The 27,860-nt window shown below is 37.2% G+C and overlaps 2 protein-coding genes across 7 annotated transcripts; one reads left to right on the top strand and one right to left on the bottom strand.

Annotated features, from left to right (window-relative positions):
* The first annotated feature begins 1,424 nt into the window (after positions 1 to 1,424).
* Positions 1,425 to 4,765, top strand: LOC103416248 (probable beta-1,4-xylosyltransferase IRX9H). The gene is made up of 4 exons (XM_008354504.4): positions 1,425 to 2,671; positions 3,580 to 3,829; positions 3,927 to 4,143; positions 4,383 to 4,765. Exons 1-3 carry the CDS (start codon positions 1,770 to 1,772, stop codon positions 4,098 to 4,100), a joined length of 1,326 nt encoding a protein of 441 aa, XP_008352726.2. The 5' UTR covers positions 1,425 to 1,769; the 3' UTR covers positions 4,101 to 4,143; positions 4,383 to 4,765.
* Positions 4,766 to 5,714: 949 nt separating this feature from the next.
* Positions 5,715 to 27,750, bottom strand: LOC103402034 (uncharacterized). 6 transcript variants are annotated; one of them, XM_008340786.4, is made up of 27 exons: positions 27,230 to 27,750; positions 26,462 to 26,621; positions 25,904 to 25,996; positions 25,082 to 25,184; positions 24,719 to 24,890; positions 20,206 to 20,380; positions 18,581 to 18,709; positions 17,747 to 18,313; positions 17,017 to 17,652; positions 15,787 to 15,855; positions 14,911 to 15,024; positions 14,589 to 14,834; positions 13,354 to 13,401; positions 13,030 to 13,176; positions 12,329 to 12,481; positions 12,157 to 12,219; positions 10,398 to 10,508; positions 10,158 to 10,241; positions 10,014 to 10,061; positions 8,628 to 8,702; positions 8,228 to 8,323; positions 7,359 to 7,439; positions 7,212 to 7,283; positions 7,056 to 7,100; positions 6,867 to 6,950; positions 6,667 to 6,770; positions 5,715 to 6,260 (listed from the first exon to the last, which is right to left on the bottom strand). In XM_008340786.4, the coding sequence occupies exons 1-27, from the start codon at positions 27,433 to 27,435 to the stop codon at positions 6,143 to 6,145; spliced, it is 3,999 nt and encodes a 1,332-aa protein (XP_008339008.2). In that variant the 5' UTR covers positions 27,436 to 27,750; the 3' UTR covers positions 5,715 to 6,142. The 6 variants fall into 6 exon arrangements, with proteins under 6 accessions (XP_008339008.2, XP_028949910.1, XP_008339007.1 ...); XM_029094077.2 differs by having other exon boundaries at positions 24,719 to 24,884; positions 27,230 to 27,610; XM_008340785.4 differs by lacking the exons at positions 5,715 to 6,260; positions 6,667 to 6,770; positions 6,867 to 6,950; ... (17 more) ...; positions 18,581 to 18,709; positions 20,206 to 20,380 and adding exons at positions 23,372 to 23,749; positions 23,860 to 23,894 and having other exon boundaries at positions 27,230 to 27,585.
* Between the last annotated feature and the right edge of the window lie 110 nt (positions 27,751 to 27,860).

Raw genomic sequence — 27,860 nt, 5'->3', positions numbered from 1 at the left:
GTACCACCAATTGCTATGGGTAAATACCATCAAACGACAACAATTCAGGAAAGAGAAATTTTATTTGGACCTAGCTATCCTATCTCTACATCTAACTATAAAAAAAATTTCTACTAAAGTTTAAAGTTTGCCCTTAAATAAATAAGAAGTAAGCTTGCCAGAAACCCTTGTTGCATGAAACCCTTAGCGGCTCTCATTTATAATTTCAACGGAGAAAACTTCTTACCAATTCATTGGACATGAAACAAATTCCTACAATATGGGAAAAAAGCTTCCATGTCAGTGTCTATTTAGAAGAGATAGCAACAAGGGTTTCTAGCAATCTTACTTGTTAGTTTTAATAATTTATGCAAGTAGCCAACTCCCAGATGATGGTTCAAACAAGCAAACATATCAGCTGAAAACCGACGCTGAAATTATAAATGAGGGCTGATAAGGGTTTCTAGCAAGCTAACTCGTTGATGAACTAGAGAGAATATTTTGCTGTTATTTAGGTGGATTTTGCTAGAAATAATGGAGGAATGTACTGGTGTGCCAGTTTTGGAGTTATGGGGTGTAGAGATAAAAGGGATTGGATCTGCTCCGGAGCCTAGGGATCAATTCATTTGAGCCGTTGATTGGTGTGTAAAATAAATCAGAGCCGTTAGTTTTGTGTGGTGGACCAGGAAAATTAGTTAATGGGGATCGTTGGATTGAATTTGTGCAGCCTAGATGAATTGATTTCTAGGCTCTGAACAATAAGGTCCGGAGCAGATCCAATTCCGAGATAAAAAACACCAATGTTTAGTTTATTTTCTTTTCTTATTCTTATGTATATAAGGGTAAACTTGGAAATTACAAATGAGGGCTGATAAGGATTTCTAGCAAGCTGACTCGTTGATGAACTCGACAGAATATTTTCCTGTTATTTGGGTGGGTTTTGCCTGAAATAATGGAGGAATGCACTGGTGTGCCAATTTTAGAATTTTAGGGTGTAGAGATAAAAGGAATTAGATCCGCTCCGGACCTTAGAGTAAATATCCATATACATATATATATATATAGGAATTGCTTAAGGGGAGGGATCCCCATTTTTTCAAAAAAATGGGGACACGCTCCCCACCGTTGGATTTGAATTAAATGAAATCATGTGGTTGAGATTCTATGGCCTATGTTTTAATCTCAACCACACAATTTCATTAAAGTCAATCTAACGGTGGGGAGCGTGTCCCCATTTTTTTTGAAAAAATAGGGATCCCTCCCCTTAAGCTCCCTGTATATATATATATATATATATATATATATATATATATATATATATATATATATGGGATTAAATTGAAATACTAGTGTACCACCAATTGTTATGGGTAAATACCATGAAACCACAACAATGGCGGCCCAACGCGTCGCTTAAACTAAAAGAAATTGGGGTCCACTGTCCAGAACCTCTCTCTCACTACTGCTGCTGCTTCAAAAGTGCTCAACCAAAACCCAGCTCCTGTTTCTGCATAAAGTGCTTCTTCTCAAGTCCAAATTATTTCAGAATCCTCACATATGCACGATTGACATTCCGGTCCTCCCCCGCCCGCACACTCTCTCTGTCCACCGCATAAGATCCGATTACCATTTCTTGACAAAAGTCCGACCCGATTTTGCTTTCCCCAATTTTTGAACTTTTTTCTTCAATTTTTCGAGTGTCGAATCGTATTCTGTGGATTTTGGGGGCGGGATTACGATTTCGATCATGTCGTGGAAACCTTGAGGATTTTTTTATCGTAGATCGATCAATGGCGTCAATCCGGAGAACTCTATCGCCGGCCTTCCAAGACCGGCAGTACTTGAACGGAGGCGGCTCTCCATTTTCAGTGCCATCGCCGTCGCAGAAGCTTCTCTCCAGCTCCAGATACTCGCCGCCTTTTCCATCGGCGATTCTCGCCTTCTCCGTCTCCGTCCGGAGCTTCGTCGCGGGAGTTCTCTTTCACCGACCTAATCGCAAAGGTCAGCAATGGCGTCGAGGATTCTACAGGTGCTTGCTCTTCTTCTTCTTAGGGTTTTTACTCGGCCTATTGCCGTTCGGCCACGTTGACGACGACGAGATTCGAGGTCGGAGCTTCAATTTCGACATCAAGCCGCCGCACGTCAATGTCCAGCTCGACACCGACAACGCGGATCGCGCAGTGAAACGGATGAATGTGCAGTTCAACACCGACAACGCGGATCGCGCAGAGAAACGGAGGAATGTCCAGTTCGACACCGACAACGCGGATCGCACAGTGAAACGGAGGGAAGATCTCGTCGACGTGAGGCTCGGCGTCGTGGAGAGGAGGGTGGATTTGGTGCCGAGGAAGCTGCTGATTATTGTGACGCCGACGTACAACCGTGCACTGCAGGCCTACTTCTTAAACAGGTTGGGGCAGCTGCTGGGGCTTGTACCTCGGCCACTGCTTTGGATTATGGTGGAGACCAACGCTGCGTCGATGGAGACAGCGGAGATTTTGAGGAAGAGCGGCGTGATGTATAGGCATTTGGTGTGCGGCAACAATTCGACTACGGCCAAGGACCGGGGTGTTTATCAGAGAAACACTGCTTTGGAGCACATTGAGCGGCATAGGCTTGATGGCATTGTTTACTTTGCAGACGACGATAATATATACTCCCTCGACTTGTTTGATCGCTTGAGAGACATTAGGTATCTAATCTATCTTCGAAATTGGGCTTCATTTCAGTCACATTTTCTGTTGTTGGTGTTTGTTTTCGATTCATATGCTTGTTTTAGAATGATGGTTTTCTCGAGATTTCTGTTCTGAATGTGTCTCCTATTTCAATTTTAACAATTAGAGCTACTTGGTTCTGCTTGCATTTTAGATGCCATGTCTTCCTTGTTGATCCTCGGATTCAATTGTGCCCAAATATTTTCATACATTCAAAATCATAGCTTGGCAACTCTTTCACTTCACTAAACTGCATTTGGTTGGAATTCTCATTTGTTGATAGATTTACATAATCAAATGGCTTAGAATATTGTTCCCAGTTTAAATTTGGTTATTCTCGTCTTCAAGCGAAGATGTACGATTTGCCAGTATTACTCACTCTAGGTAGTGGAACATATACAGCTCACCAGTTTCAAGTACATTTGTCTGTTTGTTTGTCATCTGGTCGATCATAATGGCCACTTCTTTCATCCAAATTTCGGTCCCTTTTACTAAATTAAGTCGTTCAGCTGGAAAGATGTGAATGTAGTTTCATTTATCACACTAGTTTAATAGGCTCGTAGAGAAACCCCAGAAATTTCTGTCTTCGGACTATTCTGTCTAAGAGAGTGAATACCAATTACTTGATTACTTTTGTTTTGTCTATTTATGAAAGGGTCAAATATAGGTTTTCATGACCGCCATTTTGTTATTCTCCAAGTCTAAAAGTTGGCTTCTCTATGTGCTGTTGTGCCGTTGTGCTGTTGTGCTGTTGTGCTGTTGTGCTGTTATTGACTTGATGTGTCTGCAGAGTTTGATAATTGTGTACTTCTGTCATTATGGATTCCATGCTACCCTGCCTGCCCTTTGTTCTTTGTAGCTAATTTGTGTTTTATTTGTTTTGAAGCCGATTTGGAACTTGGCCTGTTGCTATGTTAGCTCAAAGCAAAAACAAGGCGATATTGGAAGGTCCAGTATGCAATCGGAGCCAAGTAGTCGGATGGCACACAAATGAGAAAAGCAAAAGACTTCGTAGGTTTCATGTTGATATGTCAGGGTTTGCATTTAATAGCACAGTATTATGGGATCCAAAGAGATGGCACCGCCCCACTTCTGCTCCAATTCGACAATTAGATACAGTGAAGGAGGGTTTCCAAGTACAGTCCATATCATCCGAAATTTTCCTGTACCTGTGATTGGCAATGTTTTATTGTATCTTCAAGCACTGACATTTCTCTCCCCCTTCATCTTCAGGAGACCACTTTTATAGAACAAGTTGTGGAAGATGAGAGTCAAATGGAAGGTACCCCAGCCGGCTGTTCAAAAGTAATGAACTGGCATCTTCATTTGGAAGCTCATAGTCTTGTTTATCCCAAAGGCTGGCAACTTGCGAACAACCTTGATGTTGTTCTCCCCATTGAACGATAGAACTCACTAGCCGTGCAGTTTTGATGCTTATAGCTTGAGAAAGGTATGAAATTATTCTCTGCATACAAGCACCATGAACTCTTGTATTTGAACTTTGTATGTTGAATAGATTGACCATTCCCTAGAGTTCTAAATCAAACTCAAATTAACTATAACTGTAACAAATTAAACCGTTTTGACCCTCTTTTTGGCAGTGGGCGTGTGGTTATATTTTACGACATAAAAACCTTTTACCCCAGTAGAGAAAACGATCTAACATATATATCCTTTGTTTTATGACAGTTCTTGACTTTCATGTTGGTGCTTCACCGCTCGCTGAACGGATCGTTGCTTGATTGTGGTACAATCGAAGCACCAACAAGCCTGAAAAAACTCAGCTGGTGATGGCAAACAAACCGAAGGTTCGTGGTTGTCGAATTGTGTTGTTCTCTGCCTGATATTCTTTTTACAGAAACGAAATTTTTGTTTGTTGTACATCTCCCGGGGTTTGGTGTCGTTTGATTGTTCTTTTAAATTGCTTAATGCTCGAACGGTTAGCACAGCTCACGCCGAAATAGGTGGGAGTTAGTTAGGTTTGTTACGGATCCCATGCTCCGTGATGTAGACCTCCTTGTATTGTACCCAAATTCCAATCAAGTAAAGCAAAATGGCGACTTATCCTGAAAGACACTGACATATTCAAATTCAACAACCGCTGCAGGCCATGTGCAATCTCCACACAAACAAATAGAAAGCACGTGCTCCTGATTTCTTTTTGGCTCTCTCTGATGCACGAACTTACAAGTAAAAAAGGTCGTATCCAGTGCACATGGCTCCCGTTTTACGCAGGGTCGTACCCAGTGCACAAGGCACGAACTTACAAGTAATCCCAAAATTTTCATTGCGAGTTGCATAATCCAAAACATGCAGCAAACGTGTTGTATGGTTGGGTGTTACTCACGTTGACCCATATCAACGTGCTAAGACGGATGATTCTGATAATTTTACTCAAGAAAGCCCTGGCTAGCTCTCTCTTCTTTGAGGCCTTGTCTGATACTGAGAAGTGCTTTTAAATAGCTGAAAACGTTTTTAGAGAAAATATTTTTGAATTCCAAAAATACTTGTAGTGCTTTCAAGTGGGGTTTTATGATTAACTTAAATTTTTACTAAAAATTGGTGACAAAAACATTTTTTAAACTACGTCTTCATCCATTGAAAAACACTTCTCAAAAGAGCTTTGGGTCTCTTAGATACTCGTATCTGCCTTCCAACATTTATTATTTTGCAAAAATACTAATTTGTTGTGAAGAGTGATGTGTTTTAATGAACCTCTTTCCTTTTTCATTTTTTATGTAATAATTAAAACTCGTGTTTTCGAGTAATATTTATGTGGCATGTAGATATAATGCTTGACATAGTAGATGTGCAAACTAGGTATACTTTGAGTGTCAGTACATGATAAGGTTGACAAACAGACAGCAACGACCAAGTTGTAGGTGCAAACATGTTTAATGTTAATGTTAGATCAAAACTAGGGTCGTTTTGTCTGATGATTTTCAGTCTTTCATCAAAACATGTTTAATGTTAGATAAAAAATGGAAGAAATAATTATAACTCTAGAGAAAGAAAGGAACGAAAACTCAAAAGAATATGAACTAACTAAAGCAAAAATACAACCATAATTTACAGGAGCCTATAATTTAATGACTCAAAATTTAAACCTGCCTGAGGATTAGGTTAAATGAACCAAAATTCAGAAGGATCAAATACAGACACATATTTCAAACTCCATTTTATGGCACAGAAATTCTTGTTTTTTCCGGTTCTTTCTTGCCTGAAATATTTCCCAAGAACTGATATTTCCATATGCAGCCGGACTGATTTTATCTTTAGGTTCCACCAATCGGCGATCAAATACCCCTAAGCAATCAGCCGCCATATACGTGGTCACTCTATATCTTCCTTCCCAACATTTGTGGATTTGTGGCTCTCAAATTATCAGATGTCCCAATTTGTACTGTACATAGCTGGTCACTTCTCAGTGTCCGAACGTTTTCTAATTATCACGTTGGAGTTGCTCCATGTACCGATGAGCTTGTGTCTGCAGGGTGAAAGGATGATGGCAAATGTGGTTGCTGTGAATGCATTTCATTTGCTAGACCAAGGACGGCAAGTGTTGGTCTGCCAAAACACATGTAGTGAGTTTAAATAGAAGATAAAAACTGCTATATATGTCGATTGTGGTAAAAACTGGAACAATATAGTCATGTTCAACAGAAAACGTAGAATGAAGGACACTCAACCACCTACAAAGTTATCGGAGAAATAAGACAATTGTGATGTCGTGTAAATTGCTGAATCATTTAAAGCAATTGTACTACATAGTCAAACAGAGATCACATTGCTTGTAGTCAAAGAATTTTACTTCCAAAAGTTTATAACACAAACGTGTTAGAGAAGGAGGTCGAGTGTGATTAAAAAAATCCGTAGACTGTTCTTTGAACTTCTATCTATAATTAGCCGCAAACATTGTAAATTAACCTCCATGAGATAAAGTTGATGGTCAACGAGATGCACAATAGTATACCTAGGGAGTGAAGCTTTTACACTAGGCTGGCTAGCATAGGTGGCAAGGGGACCTCTGAGGTTCGCATATTTGTTCAGAGCGCCTTCAAGTTGCGGGGGTGGTAACTGCAAGGAAATGAAATAGGAAGCAAGCTGTAAACTAAAATCACCAGTTGAAAGCAAGTGGGAAGTTCTCTATATAAATAGACAATGATGTGATACCTGTAACAATACAGGGAAAGAATGCGGCTGTGTCTGTGACGCACATTTCAAGAATCCAAACCACAGTTTTGGCATTCTCCACACCTGCAGTCAATACATAAGACCCCTAGCCATGTTAATAACCAATACTGACACGTCGACCTGAAAGAGTGCACAGCACCAAATAGCAGACGAAGAGGACACACGTACCTGTTTGCTGACAAGTTTGGAAAGTATTTCCATTACAAAATCAACCTGGATAGAACAAAAGCATGAAACCATATATGACATGAATAAGGAAACCGGGACACCGTTCGAAAAGAAAAGGGTAATAAGTGGAAAAGGAAAAGGAACGAGAGCAGCTACCAGTGAAGGAAAAGCATCTATTGCCTGAATAACTGTTCTCATAAAGAGAAGAGGAAGAGGAGTCTGGTCAACCTGAAAACAAAACCGTTGCTTGAAACAACTAAATACTATGTACTGGACAAAGATTTATGGAAAATACATACATACCATCTGATTCAGGGCCTTTGCCAAGACCTGCTGTGTAAAAACTGTGCGTTGCTCAAAACAGGCTGAGCAAGCATCCGTTATCTGCAAACAAGAGAAGCAGACAAAACTGTTAATAATGATACAAGGCACATGTTACAGAGAGAGCAACCATACGACCACCATACAAAGTGCACCATGTAAAGTGCATAAAGAAATTTAGGGGAGCCTTCATTGAGTTGTACAAATACACTAAGATCCATGCCACAATAGCAAGACCATTTATTATTGATGAGGGATGCACCTTGACAAGACAAAAAATCAAACCCAACAGGTGGATGCACCTTGCCAGGACAAATTGATTAGGGATGGGCCTTGGCAAAAGCAAGTCAAAATTAGTTGAACTTCAGTCAGAATTAGTTGCACCTTGACAAGTCAAAATTAGTTGCACCTTGCCAGGACAAACTGATCATCCCAATATGTTTCAGGGTTTAATCAGTCCGAGTTGTATTTCTTAGATAAGCATGTCCTCCTTGTATAAAGCAAAGATGATTAATAAGTAGAGTACAACACCAACGTAACTTTGGGCAGACCTATTTTGCATGCAGGAAACTTCAAAATGTTGAGATGGTTCTGGATTGCCCTATCTAATGCTAAATGTCCAAATTCCACTCAACACCCTTATTTGTCCACATTGATCAATACTTACAACGTCAAATTACTATAACCATTATATTATCTAAATTTTGGGCACATAACCACTTGTAAAATATTGGATAGAAGATAGGACGGGATGGCAATGCAGTGTGAGCATAATAAGCGGCAGTTCATAAATCAATACCATCTACTTGATAAGGCTTTGTATAAAAGAAATATATTCACTAAGTACATGCCTTCTTAAGTGGGAGTCCATCTTTCTCAGGGACAATACCATGGATGGAAACCAACACTTCTGCGGGTGTTAAAGCTGGGCCTGTATGAGCTGAGCCCTGCAATCGAAAGGATATAATCTTAGCAAATTATTGACTCAGGTTTTGTCAAACTTTGTGTCGTATATTTCTCCAATATGAAGTGTTTTTCTTTAAGACAATGGCAAACATATCGGTATTTTCGTTCATGGAACTTGTTGTCTAGGAGGTAAAAGAAAGGTTGAAAAAAAATGGAAATCGCAATATTTTTCTAGACTGATAAACGTTATTATTATTGACACGCATAGAGAGAGAGAGAGAGAGAGAGAGAGAGAGAGAGAGAGTAGCATTATTGTGAAAATCAGACAATGAAAAACGTATGTACCTGCAGTATGTGAGCAAGTGCTGTCTGGAACTTTTCCAATGGAAGAGCGACAAGCCGAGGGAATATAGGTAAAACCTGGGGCCATGAAATGGTTACATGGAAATAGAGAAAATCCATGTGAAACTAAAATCATAATAATTTCTACTTCGCATTAACAAAAATTAACACAAAATATGTGATACTGTTTCATGGGTATTACTTAATAAACCATGCAAACAAAATAACATATCTTTTCTCATGAACAAAAACACAATTGGAGTTCGTTTATTTTTGTTACTTGTTACAAGCAAGGACATGGTATAGTATAGTTTGTTATTAACACAACTAGGCCCGTAAGTGAAGCTCAAAAACTACCAAAAGTGACTCATTAAGTGCTCCACTCAAGTTGAAAAGTTTATAGATAAGCTAATTATGCTTCTAAGCTGCTCAACTGAACTTCTGCCCGGAGATATAAAACTTACATAGATATGGCCCACATCCTAAAAAAAGAAAGGGGAAGGGCCTTTGTTCAGCTATTGAAGCGTGCTCTCCCCAGAAGATTTTGCACAATTTAAGGCCTAAAAATTATGTTGATTTGACATTAGTCTCACTTGATTATAAACTCAATTTGACATTTGTGTCACTTGAGAATCGGTTGAGCTAGTGAGCAGCTTCCATCTTATATATTTAAATCCTAGGTACTTCATGATTGCCTACTGGTTTTGGGATGAACACTCCCAACTAGTACAGGAGAAGTCATCCATTCATGTGCAAGGCCAGATTCACTATTCGGTACTCCAAATCATCAACCTGAGTGATCCATTTTTTGGCCTCAGGGGGCCTACACTGGAGGGGTTATGTTGATGATATAAGTTTCACAGTGGGTATTCTTAACCTTGCTGCTGAACAATAAAATCCCACCTGGTGCCAATTTAACATGGTTTCATAAAGGGAGATCCTTAGTTCAAATTCCTGAGATTGCAATTCATTTTTACATTGAATCACACGGATTCGAATTTTCCAATGGTTGGGCCAAACTAGGCCTAGCAAGATTCTATAGACATGAATACAGAAAAAAATGGAAAGCTCTAGTGTGCACCCATTGTGTTTGCAACTAATACATCAATAAGACGTTATATTTAATTGTTAGATGAGATCAATGTCCACTGTGAATCATGTTTAAACATGTTAGCGAGCGTAATTTTGTAATTTAACTAAGTTAAAAGGTTATCCATCATGCTTTGGTTTCAATAACACAAGCATGCTATACTAAAAACACAAGCATGCTAGACTACAAAACAATTATTGCCGCCGTTATAACAGCTTAGATTTTAGGAACTAGTTTTAAACCAATATAACTTGACAAAATGGTACTAGAGAATGAGACGCAGAACCTATGAAACAAACCTCATTTTTAGAAAGTGCAGACAGCATTGGAATAAGAATTGTGACATCCTGCAGCCAATACTTATCCAACTCAGTTTTGAACATGGAAATAGCAAGAGATTTAAGTACAATTCAAAAGAAGAAGCTTTAGTTAATAGAAAAAACCTTTAATTTTGTTTCATACAAATGTTTAACAGTGGCTATCAGATCAGCTGAAGGCAATGTCTCTTGAGTCAATATTTGCAGCACCTTGTCATTTAGAAAATAAGTTAATAAACAAAATGATAAGTATCACCTATGTCCAAAAAATCTATGAATAAAGCAAAAGAAAATAACAAAATACAAAATACAAACAGTATTCAAGATTAGAAACACTAAAAATAAAACAGGAAATATGACACCCACCAGCATCAAAAGATTTTCACTTCCTTGAGGTGGATCAGAGATAATTTTTAGCAATTCAGAATAAGATGACCCTAGGGCCCTTATAAGGACTGGAATATGGCGATGAAATGCCTGCAGCATTCAGAAAGCACACATAAGAATTAGATGTAGAGCATTAGCAATTAATTTGACGAGGATAAGTAGCATATAAGATTGTTTCTCACATGAGCCTAATTTACTGGTAACAAGATATAATTTCTTTACAATATGCAGCACGTGGAAATCCAATAGCAAACTTAGAGGACCACAAAAGTTTCCAATTCCTCTGTACAACTAATATCCACCATCAAATGCAAATAAGTTTCACAGTGTAGGCCCCCTGCTTCTGTTAATCAGCATAAGAATCAACTAAATCTGATGCTATGAAATATGCAAGAAATAGTGGTGTCCTTGTTTGAGCTTAGGGTGACATTATTGGGCCAGAATTCTATCAATTTAAGCTTTTGAATTTTTAATTCAGTCATGCAATCATAATGATGCACCACATGTAGAGTCGATTTCCCTAACAGCCCAACTCAAACGATCATGACTACAGCACAATTGAAATATGCTGACCCAAATCAGCACAAAGATACTATCAATTCCCGGTCCTTAAAATGAATGGCTTTCCCACTTATCTCAGCATGGCAGACACTCTTACTACATGATAACCTATTAGGAAGAATACGAGCAGTAGCTCAAATTTTGTGATTTTCTTTGGCGCAAGAGGTGTACCAAGTGCACTGACTTAGATGTTAGATGATTTGTTTGGAATCTAACTGCTGTCTTAAAACATGTAGTAAGACAGCAGATAGATATAAGAAGATAAGGTGCAGTAGCTCAAATATGGCATTTGATAACAAACAAAGGTAACTAATTATTGTGGGTGAGCCAGTCAAAACAAATCTGAGCTTAGAGGCTTTGTGAAAGATGATGATAATGAAGGTGGTGGTAAGTTGGAGTCCTATGAGTCCTATGTTGGACATCCAAGAAGCAATTACCAAGAGAAGGGGTAAGGTCAATTTCGGTTGCCCTGAGCATTTGTTTCAGTTAAGTGGCTTGGAGCTGGTGTTAGCGACGGTGGCAATAAAGTGAAGAAAGTTGAGGTTCCACCATAAAACCAATTGCCAATATGGGGCGTAGCCTAATTACTTATAAGCACATGCAAGGTCCCTCCTTTACCCAATGTGGGATTCACTCTCAACACGCCCCCTCACGTGTGGCGAATTTTCAAGCCTAACACGTGTGCAACACAAATTGGATAACGTGAAGGACGTGTGGCCGTTGGGGTTCACAAGGACAACCTGCTCTTATACCATGAAGAAAATTGAGGTTCCACCATTAAACCAATTGTCAATATGGAAGTATCCCAATAACCTGGTCCCTCTTGTCCCCAACGTGGGATTCACTCTCAACATACAGGTCGTCAGGAACTGGTGAGTGTTGAGAATGAGGTAAGAGCGTGAGGGAATTGAGGTGGGGACCCATCATGTAATAATTAATTTGACTGGTACCTTTCTTTCTCATGTTTTTCCGAATGTTTACTTTTAATAGTTTAATTTTGGCTGGGTGAACTAAGCACAACAGTGTAACCCGAACTCAGATTTTGTAGATCTATAACAAAGTATATGCATTAAGTAGCTGCCAACTATGGAAAGTAATACACTAAACATATTAGCTCATCTAACATGCTACCAATTACTACAAATATTTATATAAACAGAACCAACGAGAGTCTCACCTGCTTTACAGCTTTTGGGGCATGTCCATAAGTATTAAATACAAGTTCAATAAGACTAGGTTTCTGCAAGTATTAAAATAGAAATGAAAAGAACCCACATTAGTGTCGCAAGGAAAAAAACAATTATGACAAGTTGCTAGTCTATACCAGTCATGAGAAATCATAGACAAACCTTTGTACATAAAGCAAAAAACAAAGAAATGAGTCGTTGAACTTCAGGAAATGACATGGCTGATACTGGTTGATCCTTTCTGGTGGAATCATTTTCAGTATTTCCAGACTCCAAAGTTTCAAAATCACCAATCGATGTTTCTTGGCTTCCAACCTGAAAAGGATTGGGGGTGAGAGATGTTAGCGACGTTCAAGGCAGATACTACTTTAATTGTGCGTGGTATGCTAAACATAGAAGCTATCCCCCACAAATAACTGAAGAAGCTAATATCACCGAGTACAAAATGGCAACTTAAATGAGAGACATTTAGTATGGGAATCCCCAGGAACTATGAAGATAATAAGAGCAACCATCAAATAAAATCAGGACATGACCATGCTATCCAATGATTCATAAAGATATCACTGCCTTTAGAAACCAAAGCCATAAAACATGAGAGAAGGCAACTCAGAAATTTTGGCTTATTAGGTATCAAAATCATTTAAGCTTAAAATACCAAAGGAATTTCAAATGTAAAATTTCAGTCTAGCCAATTGATATGCTGTTACTGCTATATTGCTTGTGGCATTTACCAAAGAATGGTTACCGAGTAGATAAAAAGAAAGAGACTGTGTTCACCATACAAGATCTCTCACAGCTGGTTGCAACATGCAGTTGCATGGACAAGAAAGGAAATAGAGAAGCAAATGAAAGAAGCTTACCATTCCTTCAACTCTTTGTCCCGTGGACTCGGATTGTGAATGCTCTATACCCGAAGGAGATTGTTCAACAGCTGACATCAACATATTTGTCGCAAATTTCTCAATCATTTCTGATAAGTAACTCAACTTATAGAGTTTGTTTGCCACCTGTTGGACAGAAACAAAAAAAAAAATGACTTGATGCATTATCAGAAAATAGAAAACTGACTACATATATTGCTTTTCAAGTCAGGCGAAAATTAAGTGAAAAAAGGGACCCAGCCAATTTCTTGAAACCAGGCCATTAGAAGACTTCAGATATCATTTGAAAAGTAAATCCCATACCAGCCGGATAGATTTAGCTCGGATCTCATCTTGTGGATGAACAGAACACTGCAGAAAATATATATTTGAGTTATGCACTCTTTCATAAAAAAATTATAAAAAAAACACAGATTTGAGTTATGTATTAAATAGCTCAAGAAGCAGACTACATGAGTAGAAACAGTTTTCATATAAAAGACAAGCACATCAAAATAAGACTAAACCCAGACTACCCGTTACTGTGAAAAATTTCATATATGTAATACATCAACATGAGAAAACATCACAAAATTACAACACTCCAAAGAACCTTGTTGTGGAACGTTTCTTTTTCTTCTAGCTATGAAGAAACAAAAAATTTTGGATGCAAGTATCTTATTCCTTTTGCATATCTTTTAGTACTTAAAGAATACACAAACGAAAACTGACCATGTACCCATACTAACTCCATGCTAATGACTAGTACAGAAATCAATCATAACTTCCTAGTCTTTGGTTGCCAGCAGGCTAGATGGAACCTTTAAGTAGAATACAGTTGCTGGTTTTATGATGCAGCAGGCTAGCATATAAGAACGCCAGCTATGAAGTTTCACTTGAATGTATGTGTGTGTACTTGTGCATGTGTGTGTCTGAGAGAGAGAGAGAGAGAACTCATTCTTGATAATATAATAAAATAAGGGAATTGTTATTAGCACTCCAAAAATTTCATTTTACACTCCAAACTTTCTATAATTAATTAGAAAGAAAAATACACTTGTGAGGAGTGTAGAATGAGATTTTTGGAGTGCTAATAACAATTCCCTAAAATAATCACTATTACACAATTACACCTAACTTTGTAGAGGACCATAGGTCATTTTTAAAACTTCCCTGATACTGGATTCTAAATTGCTAAACCTCCGACACTGTCATCTCTACAGACAATCTAGCCATACATCCTCATACATAATGATATTATTCCCTTTGAATGCAAGAAATTCTTGGTCTGGTTCATAAAATTTCTTTCATACCCCATACATCCATATATGAACAAAGGTAAAACATTATAGATTCACTAGCCATTTCACAAAACATCAGTAAACAGTAATTCTTTATTCCCCTGATCACCTGGATTAAAATAAAAGTTCTTTTTGGGACATTTTCCCCACCTCTATACTGTTTTTTTAAGAGAGAAGCACACCCAACAAACAAACAATACCTACAGATAAATCGAAAAATTTAATAAATTGGATTATTCAAAGTTCAATCCAAGTTACCTTCAAAGTGATATCTAAAAAGCTTTGTCGATAATGTGGCCTCCCCAAAATTAAACTCCAAACAGCCCCAAGGCCCTGAGTGACGCGCTCAACGTCACGAACATCTTTCCCATGTTGATCAATAACATCAGAATAGCATAAATCATCAAGTAGTTTCAAGGTGGAGTCGGGCAAAATTGGAACTTCGCCAAGAAGTCTACTAAACGACTTGTCTGAGGCAGGAAAGGATTCCAGCAAAGACTTAGCCTGCAATTAAAAGACATAATATATCCACTTCTCACACAAATTAAAACAAAGTGGAAACAGAAAAATAGGTGCCTACCACTTTCAAGAGGAACTTTTCGTATACGGCAGTAGCAAATGTACGGTTTTCAACTGAATCAGACATTGTCAAAGCATGCAGATGGTACAAGACATGCAGTACTAGCTCATGGCCCTGATATCAATTCTTACAAATCAGAATACTATTAATAAATAAAAAACAAACCTATCTGTTCATTGTTAAATGTAATTTTTTATTTATTTTGAAAAATGATAAAAAATAAACCAGTAATATCAGTGGAAAAATAGCCACCACGACATAACAGCAAGAATTAATCTGCTTTAACCAAAGTGAATGGCTGGTAATATTTGAGAAGATCAGTCAACCAACTAGAAACATGTTTTCTGAGGACATAACATCAAAATTCAAAGCTATGCCACCACACTACCTTCCTCAGGGACATGTTTCCTGGATATGCATGCATATTCAAATAGAAATCTTTTGCATATCATATCGAGTAATTAAAAGTTTTCTTGCGATGCTCACCAAGGGATAAAAAGTTCGCAATTGCAATCATGACATACAGAGGGTTGAAAATGGTTTTCTGTTGAACAACATTATTCACACATGCCTGGTTCAAAAGTAAAATCCTTTTAAAATATTCATGTACACTCAAGACATTATGGGATGGCTTAACAATGGAAATAATTTGCAAAACCAACTCTTAGTTTCTCAAATCACCTAACCAAGGTTAAGCACACTCTTTCCAATCTGTTACTAGTTACAAAATTCTAAAACAAAAGTTTAAAAAAAATTTTGAAATACGATGTATCTAGCCCCATCAACCATGTAGTACTTAAGGAAAAAAGTTCAAGAACGTTACTGGATTAAAGTTTAAACATACAAGAGGAGGTGCAACATTCAAGTAATAGTTACCTTTTTCTGTTGGTAATCCACAATGATATGCTTATGCAGCATTACAACAATTTCATCATCTGCATCAATCTGTGACATCAAAATATTTACAGCTTATTTAGCATATGCTATAAATGACAAGCAGATGATAAAAATTATAAAAATGAAATATTAAAAAAAAAAAAGATTACTGTAAAAGATTCTGCTGTGAAAATTCAATAATTAGAGAGCAGATTTTGGCATAAAAGCTATGGGATTTAATTATATCTTCATTCGGGATCTCTTGAATCCTACCAAGTTCAATTGATTATTTGATTCTCTATTTGGATGGCATGGTAAATTTGTTCTTTATAAACAGAACAAGTTCAGCAAGCAGCTCCTTGAACATTTGTGGTCTTCATAGTTAGATAAAAACAATAGAGAATCTGAAGAAGATGAAGATCCATTCATTTAGTCAAAGACGCTAGTTCTTAGTATTTTGTTCGAGTGGGCAAAGAAGACATGCTATGCATCTTAGTATGCTACTTAGAATATTAAACCTCTATTTAACTTGTCTATATGTTTTGTGTACGTGTGTGAACCTTCTTGTCATGATTAAATAAGTTACTTGTTTATTACCGAGAATCAATACCATGTTTCTTCGTTATATACTTTGTTATATAATGCATTACATTTATAAATCATGCTGCACTAGAGGTTCATAAAAGACACCCGCCAAATTTTATTCAAGAAGGGTAAACCAGTGCCAAAGAATCATAGAGGTAAGGATTAAAAGAATTAAAGATGCATAGGTTTAACATTATTTCAAATTACCTCCTTATTCTATTTCATTAATCACACAGTAAAAAAGAGTATGCCGTATGAGTTCATACAACAGATACACAATAGCCTATATATCAGCAATACATGCCAAATTTACCAATATATCTCCAGCAGAAAATTTTCAGACCTAATTCGACAATGCACATTAAAAAGGATGTTCCAAATTAGGAAGATGCATAGTTTAAGGCCAAAACTAAAGCAACCACTTGTGTGGGTGTTTATTTAGTTATTGACTGATGATTTGAAGTTCAAACATCCAGATTCTTCACGAAAGTTTTTAAGCCACTCATTTCAAGACACAAAAGTAAGGCAGTAATGTTAAGATTTCATCACTCAACAATTATATTCAACTATTTAATTCGATCTGCTCAGAGAAAAAGAAATGCCAATTTGAATTGGAGTTCAAACAATCATAAGATTCATCACTACCTGAGCAACCAACCGAGCAAGTAAGGCCAGGCGCATCTGACTGTAATCTGTGCCATGCAAATACTTGTATGACTCAATAATTCGCTCAATTGCTAATTTTCTCACATTTCTTTCCTGTTCTTGGGTAAGCTCAACATATATGGGAACCTGAGGCAAATCCTCATAAGTATCTTCCGATGCAGATGTGTTTGAAAGAACCGGAGAATGTTGATCAGATTCTAGAAAAGATGAGGTATCAAGGTCCTCAACCTGATCTTTCACTTCACTATCTGACAGCTTCACTGCAACAAGGTCCTCATCAACTGTTTGCACAGAAGAATCTGTGAGATCTGAAGATAAATTGACCTCCGGATCAGCATCAATTTCAACAGGTCTATGCAGAACCTCCCCCTTAGGAGTTAGTGGGCCAGTTCCAGTAACCAATTGACTATCCAAAATCCTTTCATCGATTTCCATTTTGATCATGGGAGTCGCTAAAGGAGTCTCGACAGTCGTCACATTGGGCAGCGGATCAAGCTTATTTAAAGAATTTGAGCCATCAAAGTCAGAATGCATAGTAGTACTATCTTCCGCAGTGGGTGTGGATGCCAGTCCAGAAGACACTGCTACATACCGTGGATCCAGGCGACGGGGATCCTGAAATTGCAACCAAGAATTAAATGAATGCATTTAAACATCCTAAAATTATAATAAATATCACATGAAGACATTAAGATTTATTGAAGTTTACCCTCCGTGGATCTCTCTTGGAATCAGTGGGAAGACTATTCACATTGGACATATCAGAAACTGATAAACTGGTTACAGTTGCAGCAAAAAAAGGCATTTGAACAGTGGGAACTGGAGACTGCACAGAAGATGTTGGAGATCCTATCTGCTGGGGAACCGGCAAGTTCCCAAGCCTTGTCAAGGGTGGGGGCATCTTAGGCAAATGCCTCATGTTAGTTATGACGATGTCAGCCAATAGATCAGGATGGATATTTGAAATAAGAATTTCAAGGGATTGAGCACCTCTTTCTCCTTCAGCAATCAAAGCACCAATCACAGCAATCATTTGCTCCACAGGAGTCGATTCACCATCTAACATAGGAAGGTCAGAGGATACTCCGTTGACAGAAGTGGCGTCCCACCCAGAAGAATTCACTTGAAATGGCAAAGTCGAATAGGAGTCAGGACCATAACGAATTCTCTTGGACGGCATTTCATGATTATTGGATGACTCTTCAACATCCAGAGGTGGAGGTCTCTTCTTTAACACGTCCACTGGGACAGGCAACTGGCTAGGTTGTTGATCATCCTGGTGATAGGAATTTCAAAGTGTGAGGCAATTAAAAGGTCGTACCCAGTGCACAAGGCTCCCGCTTTACGCAGGGTCTGGGAGAGGTGAATGTCGGCTAGCCTTACCCCCATTTATGGAGAGGCTGCTCCCAAGTCTCGAACCCGAGACCTACCGCTCATGGGCGAAGGCACTTGCCATCACACCAAGTGTGAGGCAATTAAAAAAAAAAAAAGCTTCAGCTATTGGATTCTATATATCAGAAGAAAAAAATTGAATTTATTTTACCTTGGCCAACCGAGCATCACGTGAAGCACGCTCAGCATTTCTTAACATTTTTTCAACTTGACGGATTACTTGATCAGCCGCATCCCCAGCATTCATAGCTCGTAGAGCTCTCAGCAGTCTATCTCTTGACTGAAATGTAACAGGGATGAACTTATCATGCACCATACCAGATGGTAAACACAAATATTTTAGAACTTGCATTATGATTTAATGCTTAACAGGCCTCATGCTTTCCGCAATTTAGAAAAAAAAAACAAATGCCCATAAGAGCCTACTGTCATTTTCTAGAGTTCGGCTGTTTTCCCCGTTATGAGGAATCTACCCTGGAGGATTGTGCGCCAAAATCCAGAGTTCTATAAATGAAACACACCAAGGTTTTAACTAATAACGTGAATAACAGAAGTCTATATTTTGAATGAAGAATGTCCACATTTCCTAACTGAATGTGACCACATCTCCATGCCCATTTCTCATTATATGCCAAAATTATTTTTTTAAGATGAAAACAAGATGATCCACTTCCAAAGTATAAATTAAAAATAAAAAAAAACCAAAATAGAGGGAAGCTTTTTATCGCATATCAAGATATGATTCTGGCTCTATTGTGACATAATGACAAAAGATTTTAAGACGAATCTAATATAGGCCCTAAAAGAAACAAAATAGAAATTCTCATTTTTAAGTTCATTTTGAAATTCTAGTTAGAAGAAAAATCTGTGAATAAAAGTGGAGAAAATATGTGCAAGAAAAGAAGAAGGGAGATACTATAATTTCTCTCCTTTTTGCTTGGATGGATGTAAAAGAACCACTACGTTTGGATGAGGGAAATAAACTTGGAATTTGGATAAAAGTCAGAATTTATAAATTGACATGCATCAATTCCCTTGTTTGGATTTATAACATAGAAATTTAGAATTTCCGCGTAGAAAAAAAACTTGGAATTTGGGGCCTCCAATTTCCAAGTTTAAATTCCATGTAAATAGGCGTCATTTCCCAATTTCTATGACTGGGAGTTTAAAATTAATAAATTCCGTTTTCAATTCCATTGTTCTTTTAAGTTAACCAAACAACAAAATTCACAAATTCTAGAAAATAAAATCCCTTCATTTCAATTTCCGTCATTTTAAAATTCCTTAGTAATCTTAAATTTCTTCATCCAAACATAGTGTAAGGGAATGTATTTGGAGCATCTAAATAAACTCCCTAATCTTATTTCTCTCCAAAACTCTCAACTTTGTGAGAGCAGAAGAGAATGAAAATGGGCTATGAGAATACACTAGACTCAAACAATTATTTTCTCCTATATTTACTTCTCTCTAAGCTTGGTCGTGTTTATCTCCGCCTCTCTCCACCAAAACAAACTGTAAAGGCCATATCAATCAACAGAAACAAACTCATTTGCTGCATGTGCATATGCTACATGATACGAAAGTGGAAAAGCTAAAAGCATTAGGTACTCCATTACTTGTAAGACCGCAATAACTTATCTGATTAAATCAGAAAATCCATAATAACAACAAATAAGAAATTCCACCGTAAAAAATGCAATCTTAAGGGATGCAATAACAGTGATGACTTGATAATAACCACAACAAACCAAAAACTTAAAAAATATAAAATGTTACCTCTACCAAGGCCGGGTTAGTACACCTAAGGAATCCCAAGAATGCAGTTCTTAAAGAATACTGGATACTGGCCACATGGCGTCCTTTCACTATCTCAAAGTTTGGATCAAAATCTAACAGCGCAGAAAGAATGGTATTATAGTGAATTGGCCTCTTCCGTGCTATGGCTGCAAGACTGAACCAAAAGAAACAAGTCAGAGGAAAAATACTTAATAATAAGTACTAAGAGAAAGAAGAAAGGTAATTAACTCCTTAAGAAGACCAACATGAAAAAATTTAGCAAACGCAGAACACTAGGGGAATACAAAGAGTTGTATTCAAACTAAAACAGTAAGAGATGACGACTTCATTGACAAAATAAGTTCAAGCTCTTTCAGATGAAATTAAGTTTTCGGAACACGGCATCTACATAAACCCTAAGCACACAAGGCAAACACAAGGAACAAAACATGCAGAAAGCCGAAATAAAACTGATCAACTATATTCTTTAACACACTAGCTCCATATGATCAAAGAAACTTAAAATTTAATTATGAGTGCACAGGGACTAAGAAAAACTCCAATAAATTTGACAAGACTCAAGTTTCATAGGTTTCATTTTGGGAAAGATAACTTCTCAGGAGTACAAACACTAAACTGCTAAGCAAGCCCATTGATACAGAGAGCAAGAACATTAACATGACTGTCAACATGGTACTACAATATGAGGTGCCCACCTAGGAAACCTCAAAAGAAATTGCGCCAAACATAGATAAATATGTTAAAGGAGGATTCTCCATATTACACGAGAATCTCCTTGACCCAAAGTCCTCAAGATCCCCATTTCCAGTAAATCCTAGGATCTATGTCAGCCCAGATACACAGTTAGAACCCTCTACACCCTTCAGATGTCAACAGACATTATGTTTTGTAGATCTTGTAAGGACCAGTCCTCTATCACATCCCTCTCTCATTCTATTTAACCATGCCTTGATTAACAAATTTCCTTCTTTGATCCCTATAAACCTACAAATATAAATGGCCTTGTTCAACCATGCTTTTGCTCCTAAAATGTCTCAAGGTCACAAATATCGTCTATTTTAATATTTTTAAACATAAAACTTAGTTCCCTGCATTATTTAGACTAATATAATTATTCAAGCACAGAAAAATCCAAATCTCATAGCATGAGGATCGTGTCTGCCAAGAGAAAAACACGCCAACTAACAAACTCGAACCTAAATGTCAAAATCATAGCAGAAGAGGAGTATTTGTATATGCTTTCCAGAGTCAATAAGAACTATGGAGAAGCAAATAAGGGAAAAGATCCAATCAAATAACTTGTCAAAACCAAGATAATTGATCAACATATGCCGCTTAGTTGCTTGATAAAACAGTACGACTCAACCTTCCTCAGCCTTTCTACAGTACAACAGGAGTTGTGTTACAAGGACACAAGCAAATCAAAGGGGATAACAGATAGTCATCATGCAATCATATGGTTATTACTAAAGTTGACAGCCACAACTGCATATCACAGCCACTAAGTCCTAATCCAAACTTCGAACGTATAAAAGTCATACAGAAATAGGTTGACATGGACAAGCAGCAAGACAACCAAGGGCAAGCAGACACAGCTCCCACCAACTGGAGCCTCTCTGCACATTTCTATTTTCTAACCTAAGAGAATTCAGTGGCCAAAAAATGGACCAAGTCACATAAGAAATGAAAAACCAATTTCTAAGGATCCTGATGAATTATCTATACCAACAACCACTGTCATCACACTTCAGCCACAAGCACCTTGATCACAAAAGCCTCAGCTTAACTCAGGAGACAAATCTGACATAAAGAATAAATGCTATAGCACGCTAGTACTACCATCCAGTTCCCAAAATAACAGTCAAAACACTGGCTGAGAAGGGTGCAGATAAAAAATTCATCATACAAAAAACTGATAATAACATTTGCAAGTATTTTGATTTTTGCAGTCTGACAATATTCACAAGATGTGATTTCAATAAACCTACTCACTGAAAGCATGGTAGGATAACCAACATATCACTAGATAAAACAAGTACACATGTGCAATTCTATTTGGTTTTGTGTTGTTACTTGTAAAAAGGTGCAGATAAAATACTCGCTATAGATGACTACCAACATGGGCACTGTTTCCAACATGTACACAACTTTCAACAATTAAGCAGAGTGTTTCAAGTTGTCATACATCAAAAAATACCAACATATTAGCACCTTACTTCCTAGACAAAATCACTACACAAATCACATCTAAACATAATTTTGCCAATAACCCACCTTCCCTGTGCAATCCTGTCATAAATATTTTCTTGGTTTTTTGCCAAAGTTTTTCTATTTTAATGCTTCAAGAGATTCAACAATACAGCAGAAACTCAACTATATAGCAGAAACTTCAACTACGTAGCCAGAAAACAAACACAGAACATAATTCCTATCTATATAGATGTAAATTATAGGAATAGCTTCATGAAAATGAATGGAAACAACCCAACTGCTGAGACAAAAGCTTTATTGGCAAAGACATGAAATAGAAAATGATGCATGATGGAAAACTTGTTCTACATCGAACACTTTTTCTTTTTAAATTCAACTGAAATTCCTATAAAATACAAAAATTCAACATGTTTCCACTGAAACTTTAGCCATTTTATTGATTGTAACTGACAAAGAATTTTTGAGAGTCGACAACGCAATCAACTACTCTACTTCAAACTGCATCTCTAAATTGCTCAATTACATAATCCTCAGAACAATGATTTGGACTCACAAGCATTAAGTGAATAATTTCTACTGTTAAGCCTCTTTCAGTCTTCACCAAATAATCGCTTGATAAATTAGCAATAGAAAAGTTAATAGAATCATTCAAGGTTTCAAGACCAATTTGATGGTCTGAAAGGTCATTCAATCTTAAGGAACCAGGTCTGCATCACCTAAATTTCCAGAAACATTTGATATTATAACACATTTTATTTGCAATTGCAATATAAAACAGTTCAAGACTCAGTGGAGTTATACTGTTGTGAACTTACTGTTGATCACATAAAAACTCTAAATAAATCTGTTATAACTCCATGCAAATATTCCAGTGTTACAAAGAACTCAGAATGTGCGATGGAGAATAAACAAGAAATATACTGAATAGCAATCCTGGATTAAGAAGAAATTTTGATTATTAATTTGTAGTATGTGTATCAGCTGTTATAAAATAATCAATACATTTTCAAATAGCTCACACAATATTAGCTGTATGCGCATACAGCATATAAACTAAACAATGGTAAAGGAAATGGTCTCTCTTAACAGTTTACAACCATAAACTGCGTTGCTTGACCACCATGTTTCCCTCAGCACATATGATGACCATTTTATCCATCAGTTATCCAATCTTATCACCGGCCAATGGTGCTCCACAGTACCCAAAAAAATTGCAGTTTAACATGTATAGCCCTGTAACTCCCATTATCCGAACCACCAATGCAGCAGTACCCAATGCCATTACCTCCTCATAAAAGAGCTGGTCAGCATGCTGCAATAATATCACAAACAAGCCATTGAACTTGTACTAAAGCTGTTCCCATGCTTCAGTGATCCCTCCATATATTTCAAGATGGTTAAACAGATGATAAAAGTGTTTACCGTCTATACGTTAAATATTTAAGGCCTCCGTTAGTCTGAAGATATTAAACGGAATCAGTAATGGTGAAGAGACATGATAAAATCACCTTAAATTACAACCAAATATATTAATACAGAAACTTCCAGTGGTTAATCACTTTTTCATGGAAAGATGAAGGATTAAACTAGAATAAATTTGGATTCTATCAGCTATAAGTTCTGGACAAAATAGAGATGGAGGGGAGGGAGTAAAGCTACAATCAAGAACCAAAGTGTGCATGAGTATATGCATTTCTGTTCCTTTTTATCATGTTAAAGCAATACATGCTTGATGACATTCAGTGACCAGCAACCATAGGCATCCAAAAATATTGTAAATTTAAGTTCTATTCAGCTTTGTATGGATAACACCAATGCACATGTAGAGAGCGTGTTATCCAGAATAAAGATTTTATAAGTTTTTCAATCTCAATTAGAAATAAAAATCCATAATAAAAATAACACAAACCCACGGCTATCTTGTGTTCCTGCGCTAGGTAATACATAAAAGTCCAACAAATATAAATTGCCACTTAGGATGAAGGTTTAGGTACCCCGAATGTTAATCAATTCCTACCTTGCTGATCAAGAACATGAGATATACAACAGGTGAATGCAGAAAGCAGTCCGGGTCACACTCAACAAATCTTTAGATGCCACATGTTTAATCCTATTTTTTCATATGACGTGTCATTTTACTTAATTCCTATATGTTTTTCCACATCCATGACAAGAAAAGGAAAAGATCTTTCTAACCACAAAATTATGTAATTACACAAAATACATAGCAATAAACAAAATGATTAAAAAAAAATCTTACTACCAGCAAGTGAGCACTCACCTATTGACAACGGCAATTGTCACCGAACCAGGGAGACTACTAGATGACCTCGACAAATTTAATAGAATGTCAAGAGTCCTATTTGCTTCTGACATTAGCATGTATGGGTCAAGAATAGGGTGTCCACCAACAAGCCACGAAATGTTAAAATCCCTTCTACTTGATGCTGTATCTAAAACCAAATTAACACCCAAATCAAACTTAAAAATTAGTGAAAGCTCATTATTCATAAGATTCTGGAAAAGAAATTAGGCAAAAAGGCATAAGACAGTTCTTTCTTTCTGGCGACAGTGTAAGACTATTCTGTGTTCAATTTATTTTTGAGAAATAAAGCAAACGACCTTTAATACTGAAAAGCAGTACCTTCTATGACAGGTTTTCCAGAATCATTGCCTTCAGATGTGAAAAGCAAAATATATGTTTCCAAAAATTTCAAAGCAAGCAACTTTGTCCCCACAGATCCAGGCTACAATATCAAATCAAAACAAATTTCAGGGCGGACAAATTTTCGAAAAAAAAAATTGATCATAAAATGCACCAAGGCAAGACAAGCATCATATAAGCACATATGCATTATGGTTGTGTTCAATATCTTTGTATGTTTTCTTTTTTGAGAGACGTTCTGCTTCTTATCAAATGAAATAAAAAATTACAACACATAAGCATCATCAAGTTGTATCCTATCCAAGATATGCAGTAGACTACTTCTCACTATACAGTTACATCACAATGCCATAGAAATGCATTCTAGCATCAGCAGTAAATTTAATACTTATTTTTGGATTCAACTTAAAATTTAAAATTTAAAAAGGTATATGCAAGTTTTTCAATTTTAAAAAGGTATATGCATTTTAATGAAGTATGGATACTGTTGCCATGTATCCAAGGAGTAGGCATGTTTGATGATGAATATCCTGACAATCAAATTCTTGAAATGTCCTTGATGCATATATATATATAGACACACTTAGAAAAACGAAAGGGGATATAAAGCATTTTATTGCCAACAGATACATTACAAATGTTAGAACAGGAAAAAAAATACAGACACACTTAGGAAGTTTAAGGATGGTCGGAGAGAAGCAAAGTTACCACCTACCTTAATAATAATACAATGTCAACAATGGCATCCGTGATCCTAGAAAAGGATAAAATACAGACAAACATAAGGAAGTTACCACCTACCTCTACTGCAATAGCGAAAATGGCATCCTTAAACTTGGACATCCACGACCAAAGTTCTTCAAGCCATATCTCAACTTTACCACGCCGGTGAAACTAATTAAAACCCATCGTATTCATGCAAATTAGACAATATGATTCAGAAAAGGGAAGAGAGAAATGAGAGTTAAACTGTACATTAGATAGTGTTTGAACATATATCATACACTTGCTTGAAGTCATGGATTACTTTTTACCAGCAAGCATGTCCTTTTACTTCTTAAGAATACATAAAATCTGGACACATGTTCTTTATATGTTTTCTGGTAAAATTGAATTTATTTATTTGGAGACAAAAGCCCTGCTAATTAAAATATCTATACCTTGTCCGGTACTAACTTGAACCTTTGAGAGTCCTGAGCACTTATTTCATTATCTAGAAGAAAGAAGCCTTCGCTCTTATTGTGTTTATGGAAAGCAAAACAGTATTCTTCTAGAATAAGTAGAAAGGGATATGTTTATATGCATTTATACTTTTGTGCATGTGAATGAGATGTGTGTACAGACACAGACAGAAGATACCTGCAACGTCATCTCCTCCAAGACGGTGACAAAGAAATTTGTTCCACTAACTATAGATTGCCTTGCAATAATAGAGTCACTGTCTTTTAAAAATGCCAATAAGACAGACATTAGTACAGAAGATTCCTCCATTGCTTTCATTCCAACCTCCTCAATGACCCTGCCAGCCAAAAGAACAACAGAACATGATTAAGTTCAACCCCAAAAAATAAAACCTGAAATGCGCAGTGAGTATTCCCATGTCTACACATTCCTACAAAAAAAGCATCAATAGATAGCTAAAACATTTAAAAGATGAAAACATACAGTCCACAAAATAATCATGGTACAATGGAGGTCACAGTTCTCTTCTAATCTAAGTTTATATGAATTGCAAAGATGAATAGCTAAATATAAATCCTTTCACTGAGTGAAAATACTCATCAATCCCAAGAAAGAAAGATGCTACCAAATTTTGGTATAATTGGGTATATTAACAGAATCAAGATCCAAACTGTAATTTCACAAAACTCGCAGAGCCAAAGTTTCCTGACCCAATGTTGTATATAAAAAAGGTCACCTACGAAACCAACTCAACAGGACCAGGACCTGATGGGGAAACACAATGCAGGCCGGAAATATCACGAACACAATTAAAAAGTTTGAATTCCCTATAATTCAAAAGAACAAATAAACCTACAAAGTTCAAAAGCAACTATAACATGCTTTTCTTTCGCAATCAACGTATAGCACTTGCGAATTGTAGAATTGAGGGTTTGGGGAACTCACTCGATGAGAGACAAGCGGACGAGGCTTTCGGGGGAGGACTGGAGCTCGACCAAGTAGGGGAAGACGTCGGCAGCCACAGAGGGCTCGAGGGACAGCAAAAGATCCTTGGCCTGCTTCAAAGACGAAAGCTTGACGGCCAAATCGCCGTGGTTGTTGACGGTGGCGAGGAGAGAGAGAGCCTGGTCGTTGGAAGCTGCTCCGGCCATTGAAAGCGGCTGTGAGCGGTTGGAGTGGAAGAGGGTGGGAAAATCGAATTGGGGGTGTTAGGGTTTTGAAAAGGGGGAGAGGGGGTTTTGATGGAGCAGCATGGGATGAAATTGAAGGCCGTGAAGGTGGCGGTTTTTTTTATTGGAGGAAATTAGAGGGAGAGGGGATTTTGGATGGGTTGGATTCGGTTGATGTGGATTTTGGGTGGGTTGGATTCGGTTGATGGTGATTTTGGTAACGGGATTTTGAGAGTTGTGGTATTCCTGTGAGCAAGGTACGGTTTTGGGATTGCTAGTTTATTACGAGGTTTGCTCATTCTCTCACATTTTTAGAGTGTATGTAATATCGTTTGTGTATAAAAATGTATAGTTTTGAGATTTTATGTGTTCTTAAAAAAATTGTTTCTAAAGTAGTTGAGTATTTG

This window comes from Malus domestica, chromosome 15 (assembly GCF_042453785.1).
Source record: "Malus domestica chromosome 15, GDT2T_hap1".
Lineage (NCBI taxonomy): Eukaryota > Viridiplantae > Streptophyta > Magnoliopsida > Rosales > Rosaceae > Malus > Malus domestica.
The sequence above is the reverse complement of the archived record's forward strand: the minus strand, read 5'-3'. Positions and strand labels throughout refer to the sequence as shown.

What these genes read in the sequence shown, in the direction of transcription:
- LOC103402034 (XM_008340786.4), bottom strand. Translation starts at nt 27,435, where the DNA reads ATGGCCGGAGCAGCTTCCAACGACCAGGCTCTCTCTCTCCTCGCCACC. An exon ending in CTAACCCGGCCTTGGTAGAG is followed by an intron (nt 18,710 to 20,205) that starts GTAACATTTTAT and finishes GTTACATTTCAG; the next exon opens with TCAAGAGATAGACTGCTGAG. An exon ending in GAGCTAAATCTATCCGGCTG is followed by an intron (nt 13,177 to 13,353) that starts GTATGGGATTTA and finishes TCTGTCCAACAG; the next exon opens with GTGGCAAACAAACTCTATAA.
- LOC103416248 (XM_008354504.4), top strand. Translation starts at nt 1,770, where the DNA reads ATGGCGTCAATCCGGAGAACTCTATCGCCGGCCTTCCAAGACCGGCAG. An exon ending in GATCGCTTGAGAGACATTAG is followed by an intron (nt 2,672 to 3,579) that starts GTATCTAATCTA and finishes TTTGTTTTGAAG; the next exon opens with CCGATTTGGAACTTGGCCTG. An exon ending in CAGTGAAGGAGGGTTTCCAA is followed by an intron (nt 3,830 to 3,926) that starts GTACAGTCCATA and finishes CTTCATCTTCAG; the next exon opens with GAGACCACTTTTATAGAACA.